The sequence below is a fragment of the Chelonoidis abingdonii genome, chromosome 23 (genome assembly GCF_003597395.2).
Source record: "Chelonoidis abingdonii isolate Lonesome George chromosome 23, CheloAbing_2.0, whole genome shotgun sequence".
Classification (NCBI taxonomy): domain Eukaryota; kingdom Metazoa; phylum Chordata; order Testudines; family Testudinidae; genus Chelonoidis; species Chelonoidis abingdonii.
In genome coordinates, this window is record NC_133791.1 from 20,536,906 (window position 1) to 20,550,250 (window position 13,345).

A 13,345-nucleotide genomic window follows, 5' to 3' on the forward strand; every position below is an offset into this window, starting at 1 on the left:
TGCCCTTCAGGTGCAAGTGGAAGGCTGTAGACACCAGCTGCACCGCCCTGAGTTCCTTGATGTTTATGTGAAGGGTCAGGTCTTGCAGAGACCACAGGCCTTGGGTCTGAAAATTTCCCACATGGGCTCCCCAGCCCAGGTCCGATGCATCGGACACCAGCTCGATGGACGGCCACTGTCCCTGAACAGGACCCCTTGGAGCATGTTGCTCGGTGTGGACCACCACTGTAGGAAGCGGTAACTGAGTTCTGCACGATGAGGACCTTGTCCAACCTGTCCGTGGCTTGGGAGAATTGTGAGGCCAGCCAGAGCTGGAAGGGCCTCATCCTGAGTCTGGCATGGCAGACCACATACATGCACGCTGACATGTGACCTAGCAGCTGTAGGTAGGACCTGGCTGTCGTCCCCGAGAACCTTATGATCGAGTCAATGAGCCCTTTCAGTGTCTTGAACCTGTCTGGGGGGAGAGAGGCCAACCTTGCATACAGGAGTGCTCCAATAAACTCTATGCGCTGGACTGGAATTAATGTGGAGTTGGTGTTGTTTACCAACAGGCCTAGGGCGATGCATGTGGACAGGAGGAGTGCCACATGATCCCTCACCTACGACTGGGAGGTATCCCTGACTAGTCAGTTGTCCAGATAGGGGAATATCTGGACCCCCGCCCCTTGGTGCCTGAGGTAGGCCGTTACCACAACATGCATTTTGTAAAGACCCTGGGGGCAGTGGACAGACCAAATGGGAGGACCGTGAATTGGTAGTGTTTCTGTCCCACCAGAAAACGGAGAAAGCGCCTGTGCCCCTCGAATATATGGATGTGGAACTACGTGTCCTGTAGATCGAGGGCTGCGTACCAATCCCCAGGATCCAGGGAGGGGATGACGGAGGCCAGGGAAACCATGCAAAACTTGAGTTTTACCAAATACTGATTCAGACCGCGCAGGTCCAGTATAGGTCTGAGCCCCGCTTTTGACCTTCGGGATATGGAGTAATACCCCTTGCCCAGGAATTCCATGGGCACCGCCTCTATCGCTTCTAGTTCCAGGAGCCTCCCGACCTCCTGCTCGAGCACAGCCTCGTGTGATGGGTCCCCCAAGAGGGACAGGGGCGGCGGGTGGTTGGGCAGCTAGGAGATAAACTGGAGGGTGTAACCTCAGGAGATGGTGTAGAGGACCCAGCGGTCTGAGGTGAGCCACAACCATTTCGTGAGGAATGCACACAACTGATTGGAGAAAGGGAGTTTGATTGGGGGATCCCTGCTGAAAACTGGTGAGGTACCCCTGAGCGTCCCGTCAAAACCACCTTTTACCTGCCTGCTTGCCCTTAGAGGACCCAGGCTAGAGGGCAAGCCAGTATTGTCTTTGTGGGGTTTTTTTTTTATAGTCCCATTGCTTCTTATGGGTGGCTTTGTATTTTGGGAGGGCAGCCTGGACGGGAACCTGCAGTGGTTTGAACTTGGGTTTTGCCGGAGCAGGAACATAGAGGTCCAGGGTCTGGAGGGTCATGAGAGAGTCTTTCATGCTGCCTTGTGTCCGTTTCCTCCGCAAACAGCGCCTTCCTATCAAAAGGGAGATCCTGCATCGATGACTGTGCTTTGCTGGATAGCCCAGAGAGCAGAAGCCAGGCCGCCCATCTCATGGACACAGCCAAGACAATGGACCATGCGGCCGTGTCTGCTGCATCCGAAGTGGACTGCAGGGATGTACTTGCAGCCACTGCCCCTTCGTCCACGAGTGCCTTAAACTCCTTTCTATCATGCTCCCGAAGGGAGTCCTCGAACTTGGGGAGGGATCCCCAGAGATTAAACTTGAAGCAACCCAGGAGAGCCTGAAGGTTTGCTACTCTCAACTGGAAGCTTGGCGACGAATAAATTTTTCTCTCAAAAGCATCCAGCCTCCAAGAGTCTTTGTTCTTTGGGGTCAGGGCTGGCTGCCCCTGTCGCTCACTGGGGTTGACCAACTTGACCACCAAGGAGTTGGGCGCCGGGTGGGTATACAAATACTCATGCCTCTTAGTGGGTACAAAGTACTTGTGCGCCACCTTCTTAGAGATGGGAGCCAACAAGGCTGGTGTTTGCCACAAGGCACGTGAAATTTTCGCCATCCCTTCATGGAGCAGCAAGGCCACCCTGCCCGGTGCCAAGGGGGACAGAACATTGAACAGGGAGTCTGAGGGCTCCTCCATTTCCTCTGCCTGGAGATGGAGGCTCGCTGCCACCCTGGTAGTCCTCCTGCAGGATGGAGGGGGGTGGGGCCGCAATGAGCTCCTCTGGACGGGGTGAGGAGGCTGGGTGTCAACCGGCACCGGAGGATCCACCACCTGTTTGGAGTCCGGGCATGGCACCGAGGAAGTGGTTCCCATCGACTCTTTACTTGGTAGTCTAGGGATGGAGGCTGATGGTGCTTCCAATGCTCCGGCCACCAAGCAAACCCCCGCTGGGAGCTGCATCGGAGGCCACAGTGCCCACTGGTACCAGTAGGCCGGCCACAATGCATGGTGCCACTGCACTTGCTGAGGCACTGGCGGGGCCAGTCGATCAGGCTGGCTCATTTGGCCAGTAGATGGGTGACTGAGTGGAGATTGGGCTGGCATAAGACATGCTGCTGCCTCCGGACCAGAAGTGATGGGGGTGTCGGGATCTATGTTGACCATGGGACCGTGACCTAAAGGCGGGAGAACGGCAATGACGGTAGTGGCTGCACCGTGAGCAACCTCAATGGGCGGACTCACAACAGTGAGGAGCCAGCAATCGATGCAAGGAGGTACGGTGCCTTGATGGAGACTTTGAGTGGGATTCCAAGCAGGAATAGTGTCGACAGTCATGCCACGACCGACTGTGGTACTGCCTTCAAGATGAGGACTGTTGGCGACGTCCGCCACAGTCCCGGTCTCTGCTTGCTCCATGAAGACATGAGATGCCGAGAGTCCCGATCGGATGGCACCCATCCAGACAGTCTAGCCAGCATGAAGAGCGATCCACGTAGACTGAGCCCTGAACGGTCACTGGGTGTTGAGCGGTGTCGAGAACGTTCCCTCGACTGAGACTGGTACCGGGCCGGTGGCAACGGCAGCTATCCCAGCAGTGGCTTGCCTCCGGAGCATGGGGCCAACATCCTTAGTTGCCTGGAGGGCTTGGGTGTAGATGGCATCCAGACATCCAGAGAGGCCTGTTCTGAAGGGGATGGGCTACTTCACTCCACATGAGTCAGAGGCATAAGGCCTGATGGAGACCGAAGACTACCCAACATGGGCCTAGCCTCTGTCCTAGATTTCCCTCAGAGTTGTTGTGAAGAGGGAGTCTTTCTGGTCCTCTTGACACGCCCTGTGGAAGAGGAGCAATGCCAACTAGTCAAAGGTACCAGAGGGTCTCCGCATACCGACGCCGTGGTGCCAGGTACCGGATTGGTGTGCCGGGGTCGGGGTCAACTCCATCAGGATGTTTCTTTCTTTTTTAGGCTGGAGCTTGAACGACTTGCAGATCTTGCAGCTTTAGCTGATATGGGTTTCTCCCGAGCAGCACAGACAGTCTGTATGCGGGTCACTCCTTGGCATAGAATGCCTACAGGAGCTGCACGACTTAAATCCTGGGGCATGGGGCACGCTCCAGCCTGGGCCCACTAACTAACTAAACTTTACTGAAAACTAAACTGACTACAGGTACTACTGAACTAATAGTTCTGGGGACAAGCAGCAGCAAGTCTGGAGCTAAGTAGTTCCAACGCACCTTCACTGGTGGCAAGAAGGAACTGAGGGTGGAGGGAGCGCGCAGCTCCCCTTATACTGCGCCAGGAAGGCGCCACTCCAGGGTTCACAGGGGGTGCTCTCCTCCAACAAGTTCTGCCAGGGGAAAAACTTCCGGCACCGGTGCACGTGGCGAGCACACACACCTACTGTGGAATACACATGAGCAATCACTTGAAGAACTGTTATGTCACAATCTGCTTTAAGGGATGTATTCTTGATCATTCGCTACACAAACTTTATCTAGGCCTGAGCTCTGAATTCATTAATTTTAGACGGTCACAGCATATATACCTCTTACTTCACATTAGGTGATTTGTTCAAAATTACTACAGTGATGGATCAACAAGGAGCTAAACTACAACCACAAGGATCAACATCAAGGACAGCATATAAACTGAGGTAAAACTTACCAATCTCACTGGTCTTTGCTCCACCACTGCTGCCCTTCCCCCAGCTGCCCAACTGGGCTTTAGGCACAAGCTGAATCTTCTCATCTATTGTGGACTGCAATACACATCAACACAGAGGATCAAGTACTCACAAATAGGAAAAATTTTGCTCCTTACCTGTAAATGCATAGTTTCATATAACTCCATTTACTAATTCTGGTACAGCTGGTAAGACCCCTTATTAGCACAGAGGCACATTTCTAGTAAATTCTTGGAGATCAATCCTCAGCCTCTAAAAGGCAGGGGGTGTCTAAGCACACCCCAAATAGATGTTTCTAAAGCATAAGTGTAAAACATCCAAGGGAAAGCAACCCTCCCAAAGAGAAAGTATAAAACATCTGTGAGCTTCCTATCAATAAGATCAAAAGATCTTAACAGTAGTTTCAAGGAGGGAATACTGGATTGATGCATTAAGCGTGTGAGACACGACCATTTTATGTTTAATGAATAAATGGTTTCCACTCACTGTGAAATCTGCCAATCCTGGCACTGCTGGGAATTTGCAAGCAGCAAGGATCAGAACAGAGAAAGGCATGAAAAGAAAAGGTTTGTAGGATCTGGTGGGAAAAAGCAGTGTCTCACAAGAACAGGAAATCTGTTTTGTAATGATCAGCAAACAAATTTATTGACTACCAGGTTGCAACACTGTAGATCTCCTTGGAACAGCCTCTGTTTCCTTCTGCCCATGAAGCTGCCATGGAAATACAGGTATGTACACTAACCACAGTAGAAAAGCTTCTCTCATCTGAGTTGTAAGCTTGAATATTAGCAGAATAAGTCCACCTCACTAGACAGGGCTTTGGAGGCCTGCTGTACAATCTCCATAAAGATCTGCAGAAAGATTGTATTCTGTCCTGGTCCTACTTTATAGGCCACTTAACATTCAGGCACTAAAGGAAAATTTAATAGGGTGGCACTGATTAGGGCAAAAAGAAATAAAGAAATCATCCTAATAATGTGAAGAACCAAATTCTCTTTCTTTGGATAGAAATTCCAAAGCTGATCTCAGGACCATTTTGTCTGGAAAGAACTCTAGCAAAGGACAGGGCTCTAGGAAAGGACAATACACTGACCCTGTGTCTGAGATTACTGTCACAAGAAATCCCACTTTGCTGGTAAGAATAACAAAAAGTCGTTCATCAGAGGCTCAGATGATGGCTGGGGCAAGATTTGCAGGATCAGATTAAAATTTATAACAGTTTATAGGAAGCTGAAAGGCCGATATGAGTCTCCTGATTGCACCCAGAAGTCTGCAAATAAAAAGTGAATGTTCATTGCTCATTTCAAACCAAAGATCCTCAAAGTTCTTGGTGCTGCCACCTATGATAAGCAGCAAGTAGAGAGAAAGCAACCCTTCCCTCCACAAAGAGTAGTTCAGTTGAGGAGAGAGAAGATGGTGGAACACTGGAGAAGAAGTGCCAGTAGGGGAAGCTATGGCCAGTTTCCTTGGCAATGGAAACCAGATACCAGGGCTCAGACCTCTCCTACACTTCCTGCACCAAGACTCTTGGTGCTTAAATCTTCCCTGCCCAGATGTCTCCTTAAAGCATTGCCAACTAAGAGAAGATGACATGGAAAACCTGCCATCCTCTGAGGAAGAGGCTGTCCCTTCTCTCTTCTTCAGGGCTGGCTCCAGGTTTTTTGCTGCCCCAAGCAAAAAAGAAAAAAAAGGAAAAAAAAAGTGTGTGGGGGGGAGCAGAGTGTAGGTGCTGAAGCAAAAAAAAAGAAAAAAAGGGGCCAGAGTGCTGCCTCAAGCAGATGCTTGGAACGCTAGTGCCTAGAGCCGGTCCTGCTCTTCTTCCCTGTGTATTTGCAGGAGGGGAGTCCAAAAAACAGAATGAGAATCATGAAAGTACAGAAGTACAAGGTGACATCCTGGGCCTCTCTCTGGAAGATCCAGAAGTGGACAGGATGGTGTTCATAAAAAAAGGGTCTGGACAAGAGACACAAAGATACAAGCGCCAATTCTCAGAAAACTGTACTCTACAAGGAGCCTGCTATCAGGCCTGAGGCAAAACTGAGAGAATACTGTGGACTCTATGTACTGAGAGTATGGTGGGGCACCTCTGCCAACAGAGGCTAGAAACTGAACTCCAAGAATCTTCCTGAGTTCTGCCTCCATGATAACCACAGGCAGGCCTTCCAAGGCATTTGAGAGGCCTCGTGGGATAGCTGCTTGATGTATTATTCCCTGTCAAAGACAGTACCTGAATTTCACATTCTCTTTTCAACTCAAGAAAATTTTGGATCAAAAAAGGATCATTATGAATCTTAAAAAATGTGTACTCATGTTGTCTTTCCTTAGTTCAAATAATCTTTGAACATTCAGAACTAATAACATTTGCGCAATGTTTTATTTACAATCAGCTCAGATCTGCCTCCCCAAAGATTTTACGAATTAGAACAACCTAGAAAAAATAGTAAGGCAAGATTCTGCACTTGCGCCTCTTTGTACCTATAAGCACCAAACCATTTCCTCCATAGATCTAAACAAACAAAAATTTCTCAAACTAATATCAAAGTAGCTTTGTCAACATTAAGTGACTCAGTCCATTGATACTTACCTTGGTAATTTTAAGGAATTTGGTGGGATCAAGCACACGACTATTCTTTGTCCCCTGAACAGTGTTCCATCCACCTTCATCTACCCTCTGGACACCTAGAAAAACAACAAAGTCAATCAAAACCTCCTTAAAACTGTTGCTCATGGTCCAAACGTATTCAAGGGCAATATGTGTACAGTCCTCACCTCTAAAACTTGATCTGAGAAAGTCAAAGAAGAGGCTGCAGCCCTACTTTGAGCCCAGCACAACTCTACACTGTGAATGTTAAGCATGAATTTTGGAGATGTAACCTAGATTAGATATTATAGAGGCATGGGATATTCAAAGACTATTATATCAACTTTATTAACATTATGTAAATCTTTCTGAGCTATGGATTGTATTCTGGCTCCTTGGGGGAGTTGCAGAGGTTTCCTGCAGGAACTAACATCATTTGGGGGTAATAAATGAAAATTGCTAGGCAGGTGGCTCCTCCCTTGGGGGAAATGGCACATGCTAGTTTGATCTGGTTAACGATGGTTACCAAACAAAGAACTGACAGCTGTATGAAGTGCTCATTCTGAGATGGGAGGGAGTTATTCTCACTTAATCCAAGAATTAGCATGACTGTGACCAAGGGGGCAGACCTGCGGGAAGGGTTTGAAGCACTTTGTTCCTGTCAGGGTTTTCATGTAGAAAATGGATTTTCCTAGTAAACTAAGACCTGCATGTGAGTTGTTTACTGTTTTTAAGATAGGTTTTCTCTGTATTGCTTTTGTTCTGAATACTATTTTCTTTATGAAGGCTGAATGGCCACTGGTTAGTGCCTGTCATCGCCCTGAAAGAAAGCAGAGGTGCAGATTTAGTTGGGAATTGGTTCTGCTTTGAGCTGGGGGTTGGACTAGATGACCTCCTTGAAGTCCCTTCCAACCCTGATATTCTATGATTCTATGATTCCACGCTGAACTAAACTTAGACCAGCTGGGATAACAACAGTGGAATTCCATGAGGAATTGCAGCCCAAATTTCTGGTCTAGAGGGAGAGTCACAGACCTCTGCCCTGAGCAAGGTGATAGTTAGAAGCATGAGACCTAAGTGGAGTGTTCTTAAGGAGGCCAACTGAAGGGGTCAGAGGTGCAGTTACTTCAGGAATTGTGGCACATGTCGATTATTAATTGTTGTATTATAAACAGGCCTGAGAAAGAAACACCACAATTTTGAAGGGCAAACTTTTGTGATATTCCCCCCCAGTCTCAGCACTTTCAATGAGACAACTCAGTGCTGGGATAACCAAGTGCGATGCTACTGAAATCAAAAGGATCCAGACCTGCTTTTAGCATGGCTGATTTTGGTACAATAGCTCAGAAAGGTACGAACAGCCTCTATTCATCTCAAAGGGTGTTTAACTTTGATGCCTAACAACAATTTAAGGTGAGGTTATCACACACTGTCACACACTGAATTGCACCTTACTGTGAGAGTACTCTCATTGGTTGAAATCACAGTATTCATGAAGTAAGATGCTACTCAATGTGAGTAAGACAGGCAGAATGTGACTCCTAAATAGTAATTATAATATTCTGAGATCCCTGTGAAGCCCTAACAAAGTGCAGTGCTTCACATAAATGTAACATTTAAGCATCAACGACCCATATGGTGTAATTACAATTTTACAAATCTGAGGCATTTAAGAACTTAAGGGATTTCCCCCCCAAAAAACACACATAGGAAGTCAGTGCAGAGCAGGCAACAGAACCAGATTTCCATGAGACCCTCTTTGTCAACAATATCAGCTCTCTCATCAGTGATCATTTTAGCAGGAGAAACCAGCTTCTCTGGGAGGGTGGATAGTGCTTGACATTGCAGAGGGATGTTGGAGAAAGTATCCTCAGACCTTCCTCCTGCTCCAATCTCATTCATGTCCAGGACAGAAATTCCTTAACAGATTTGTGCCTTTTTGATATGATTTTGAACAGTGGGCAGTGGATGCCCACAGTGAAACGAGAGCTAATTTGTGTGGTTCTTTACCTGCTCTTCTCTTCTCTTTGGTCATGAGTTGCTGGACCTTTCTCTGCTCTTCTTGCTCTTCAATTTTTGCTTCTTTATGAATCTGCTCAATAGTCTTGGGGCCTTGATCTGCTCTCCGGGATACCCAGTTGCACTGTATAGGGCAGTACACAAGAACCCAAAATGAGCTGTATGGCATTTACAGAGAAGCCTAGTAAATGGGATATCATGGACATGGTGAGAGTAAGGTTGTAAAAGTTGCTTACACAGTTCAATAGCTAGCTTCTCAGTGATCTTCTCGCCCTTGGGATATGTTTACTCTGCGATTAGATACCAAATGCTGGCCTGTACCAGCTGACTTGGGCTCGTGGGCTTAGGCTGTGGGGCTGTTTAATTGCAATGAAGACATTCTGACTCAGGATGAAATGCAAACTCTGGGACCTCTCACTTCACAGAGTCCCCCTAGTGCTTGGGTTCCAGCCTGAGCCCAAACATTAAACAGACCTGTGAGCCCAAATCAGCTGGCACAAACCAGCCATGGGTTTTTAATTGCAGAGTAGACATACCTTAAGGGTTATGTCTATGTTTATAGCGGCACATAGAGTACAAGCCCAATATGTGTAGCTACATGCTTCAGTGAAAGGCTCAAGAAGCTCTCCACTGTCAGAGCCTTTTACTGCGATGAGGAAACGCTCTTGCAGGGGGAAGTCAGCAGAGAGTTACCAGAGCCTTTTCCTGATGCCAGAGTCTTTCTCCCCTGCCTCAGCCTTTCACTTTGTGGGGAAAGGCTGTGGCAGCAGGGAGGCAGCAGGATGCTGCACTGCTAAAAATAACATTGTAGATGTGGGAGGCACTGCTTGGGCATGTAACTAGCCCATGTAGGGTATATATCCTGGGGCTTCAGTCATGTAGGGCACTCTATTCTACTCTACATACATAAGCTGTGCCTCACTGTCTACACTGCTATTTACATCTGTGTTAGCTGGGCGTGCAGTGTCTGTTCTCTATATGTCACTGTCAGTATCTTTAGAGTACATGTATCTTTAGATTAGAAGGACCACCAGTGAAAAGGATGCTGTGGAGCTGGGTCACCTAACCCATACCACATTTCTAGCCTCAGACTTACAATAGTAGAATGTATATATAGTGCAAGAATAGATCATTGAATTTGGCTTCTGTAACAAGGATCCACCTTCATAAAAGAACAAGACTGACATAATATGCAAGGCTGCTTTAACCACTTGTGCTATAAAAGTCTTCAGATCATTATCTTTTCTATCCTATGCAGCATAACTGATACCAACTTAATAGGAAAAAGATGTCTTTGAGGGGAAGTTGCTGTTACTCCAAATTGGTTACATAATTTTAATGTTTGCTGGCATTTTTCTTCCACTTCTGGAAAGACAATGAAACAACTGGTCCAAAAGAGCAGTAATAGTTGTATTTTTGTGGAAAACTGATTTGCCAGTTAATCCAAGACTCAGTATATATTAATGTGAGATAGTTTACCCGGTCCTGAATCAGTAGGGGCTGAGAAATGCTACCCCACATTATAAAAGAATCTAATATAGGCCAAATGGGAAATCTTTGGGGAAAAAAGTGGAAGCTTTATGCACAAGAAAATATTAGGTGATTGATGCTGTCACTAGACCCCATACTGTACACATTCATCTACCCCAAAACACAAGGGATCCAAATATACCATGGTTGTTTCTTGACCGGCTACAACCTGTTTACAATTTTTAGTGTAGATGACCTCAATTATACTCTGTAACGGCATTAAAGCCCAGGTTATGTATTAAACTTTAGTCTGGCTACATTTTAGATTTTTTTTACATTTTTAGTTTAGATTGAACTCATCCTCACTAATTTTCAGACAAGTTTGGAACAAGTTATTGATGTGGCTGGCTCTAAAGGTAATTTGTGTCCACACACACTATGGTTAATAAGTACATCCCCACTATAAGACCCTTCCTTATTATGAACTTTTCGGTATAACAAACCCAGTCCCTGGATCCCGACTACAGTAAGTACTCTATTGTAAAAAAAACCCCAACAATTCTTATCCAGTGTCATACGTTGAGCCCAAGGGCAGAAACTAAGATTAGGCCCCTATCCCACCTCCCGCTGCCAGGAGCTGAAGCCGGAGCCGCAGTGCGCAGGGCTGAAGCCTAGAGCCCCAAACCCACCATGCAGGGCTGACAGCCCAAAGGCCCGCTCCCAAGCACGGCTTGACAGCCTGGAGCTCCAACCCCACTGCCATCCAAGGCTGACAGCCTGGAGCCCCAACCCCACTGCCATGCAGGGCTCACAGCCCTGAGCCCAGCCGCAACCGTGCATGGATGACAACTCGGAGCTCCAGTCCTAGCCATACAGGGCAGACAGCCTGAAGCCCCCAGCCGCCTGGGACTGACAGCTCAAGTCTCAGTTTCTCTGCCCATTTTTTTTTTATTGTCCTTTCACTATCAACTGTTCAGGGAGGACAGACAGGGCAGAAAAGGTAGGGAAGTTGCATTGTATGTAAGAGAACAGTATGACTGCTCAGAGCTCCAGTATGAAACTGCAGAAAAACCTGGGAGTCTCTGGATTAAGTTTAGAAGTGTGAGCAACAAGTAGGTGACCAGATGTCCCAATTTTATAGGGACAGTCCCAATATTTGGGGCTTTTTTTTTTTTATGGGCTCCTATTACACACATACACACACCCCGGTCCTGATTTTTCACACTTGCTATCTGGTCACCCTAGCAACAAGGGTGATGTCATAGTAGGAGTCTGCTACAGACCACCACACCAGGGGGATGAGGTGGACAAGACTGTCTTCAGGCAACTAACAGAAGTTACTAGATCACAGGTCCTGGCTCTCATGGGGGATGTCAATCACCCCGATATCTGCTGGGAGAGCAATACAGCTGTGCACAAACAATCCGGGAAGTTTTTGGAAAGTGTAGGGGACAATTTCCTGGTGCAAGTACTGGAGGAACCAACTAGGGGCAGAAATCAGGAAGGCCAAATCACACTTGGAGTTGCAGCTAGCAAGGGATGTTAACAGTAACAAGAAGGGTTTCTACAAGTATGTTAGAAGAAGGTCAAGGAAAGTGTGGGCCCCTTACTGAATGAGGGAGGCAACCTAGTGACAGAGGATGAGGAAAAACCTAATGTACTCAATGTATTTTTTGCCTCTGTCTTCAAGAACAAGTTCAGCTCCCAGACTGCTGCACTGGGCAGCAAAGCATGGGGAGGAGGTGATGAGCCCTCTGGTGGAGAAAGAAGTGGTTCAAGACTAATTTAGAAATAGCTAACATGCACAAGTCCATGGGCTCGGGTCACTGCATCGAATGGTGCTAAAAGAGTTGGCGGATGTGATTGCAGAGCCATTGCCATTATCGTCTTGAACACTCATGGTGAACGGGAGGTCCCGGATGCCTGGAAAAAGGCTAATGAGTGTCCATCTTTACAAAGGGAAGGAGGAGGATTCGGGACTACAGGCCAGTCAGCCACCTCAGTTTCCAGGAAAATCATGGAGCAGGGTCCATAGGAACAGTTTTTGAAACACTTAGAGGATGAGGAAAGTGATCAGGAACAGTCAGCAGTGATTCATAAGGGCAAATCAGCCCTGACTAACCTAATTGCCTTCTAATGATGAGATAACTGCTCTGTGGATGAGGGGAAAAGTCCAGGGGGGTTTATTTCCTTGACTTAGCAAGTTTTTGATTAAGGCTCCCACACGTATTCTTGACCAGCAAGTGAAAGAATTGGGCGTGGATTGAATTGGTACTATAATAGCAGATTAGATAGCTGCTAGATCATCGGACGCTCACAGTAGTGATCAAATGGTTCCATGTTAGCGGCAGCCAGTCACACAGCAAGAGTGTCCCACAGGTCAGCCTGTGGTCTGGTTTTGTTCAGTATCTGCAATTAATGATCTGGAAGTTGGTGTGGACTGCATCCTCCAGCAATTGCAGATCGAACACAAACTGGAGGAGTGGTAGATATGCTGAGTGGTAGAGGATAGGATACAGAGGGACTAGACAAATGGAGGATTGGGGCCCAAAGAAATCAACAAGGACAAGTGCAGAGCTGCAGTTAGGATGGAACGAATCCATTACTGTTACAGATGAGGGACCGAAATGGCAGGAAGCATTCTGCAGAAAAGGACCTAGGGTTACAGTGGATGAGAAGCTGGATATGAGTCAACAGAGTGTGCCCTGGTGCTATGAAGCTAACCGTCATTTTGCTGTTAGTAGGAGCAACTGCCAGCAAATCAAGGGATGTGAACATCCTCTATCCTGGCATTGTGAAGCCTCTCTGGAGTACGTATCCGTTTTGGGCCCCACAGCTACAAGAAGGATCGGGAAAAATAGAAAGAGCCATCACGAGGGCAACAAAAATGATTAGGGGCTGGATTTATGAGGAAGGCTGAGGGAACTGGGATGATTTATTCTGCGGAAAGAGAAAGAAAATGAGGGGGATTTGATAGCTGCTTTCAAGCTACCTGAAAGGGGGTTCCAAAAGAGGAGGAATCTAGACTGTTCTCAGTGTATCAGATGACAGAACAAGGAGAAATGGGTCTCAAATTGCAGTGGCGGAGGTTTAGTTGGATAG

The 13,345-nt window shown here is 47.2% G+C and overlaps 1 protein-coding gene across 21 annotated transcripts in view; it reads right to left on the reverse strand.

Annotated features, from left to right (window-relative positions):
• The window catches only part of EIF4G3 (eukaryotic translation initiation factor 4 gamma 3), a 499,287-nt gene that overhangs the window by 59,903 nt on the left and 426,039 nt on the right, over window positions 1–13,345 (reverse strand). For all 21 annotated transcript variants that reach the window (XR_012654775.1, XM_075060289.1, XM_075060273.1 and 18 more), the window contains 3 exons: window positions 8,765–8,897; window positions 6,758–6,852; window positions 4,155–4,248 (listed from right to left, as the gene is read on the reverse strand). Coding sequence is in view for 20 of the 21 variants with exons in the window: in XM_075060289.1 (XP_074916390.1) it covers window positions 4,155–4,248; window positions 6,758–6,852; window positions 8,765–8,897 (322 nt within the window). In the remaining variant the exon portion in view is untranslated. The remainder of the gene's footprint in view (window positions 1–4,154; window positions 4,249–6,757; window positions 6,853–8,764; window positions 8,898–13,345) is intronic.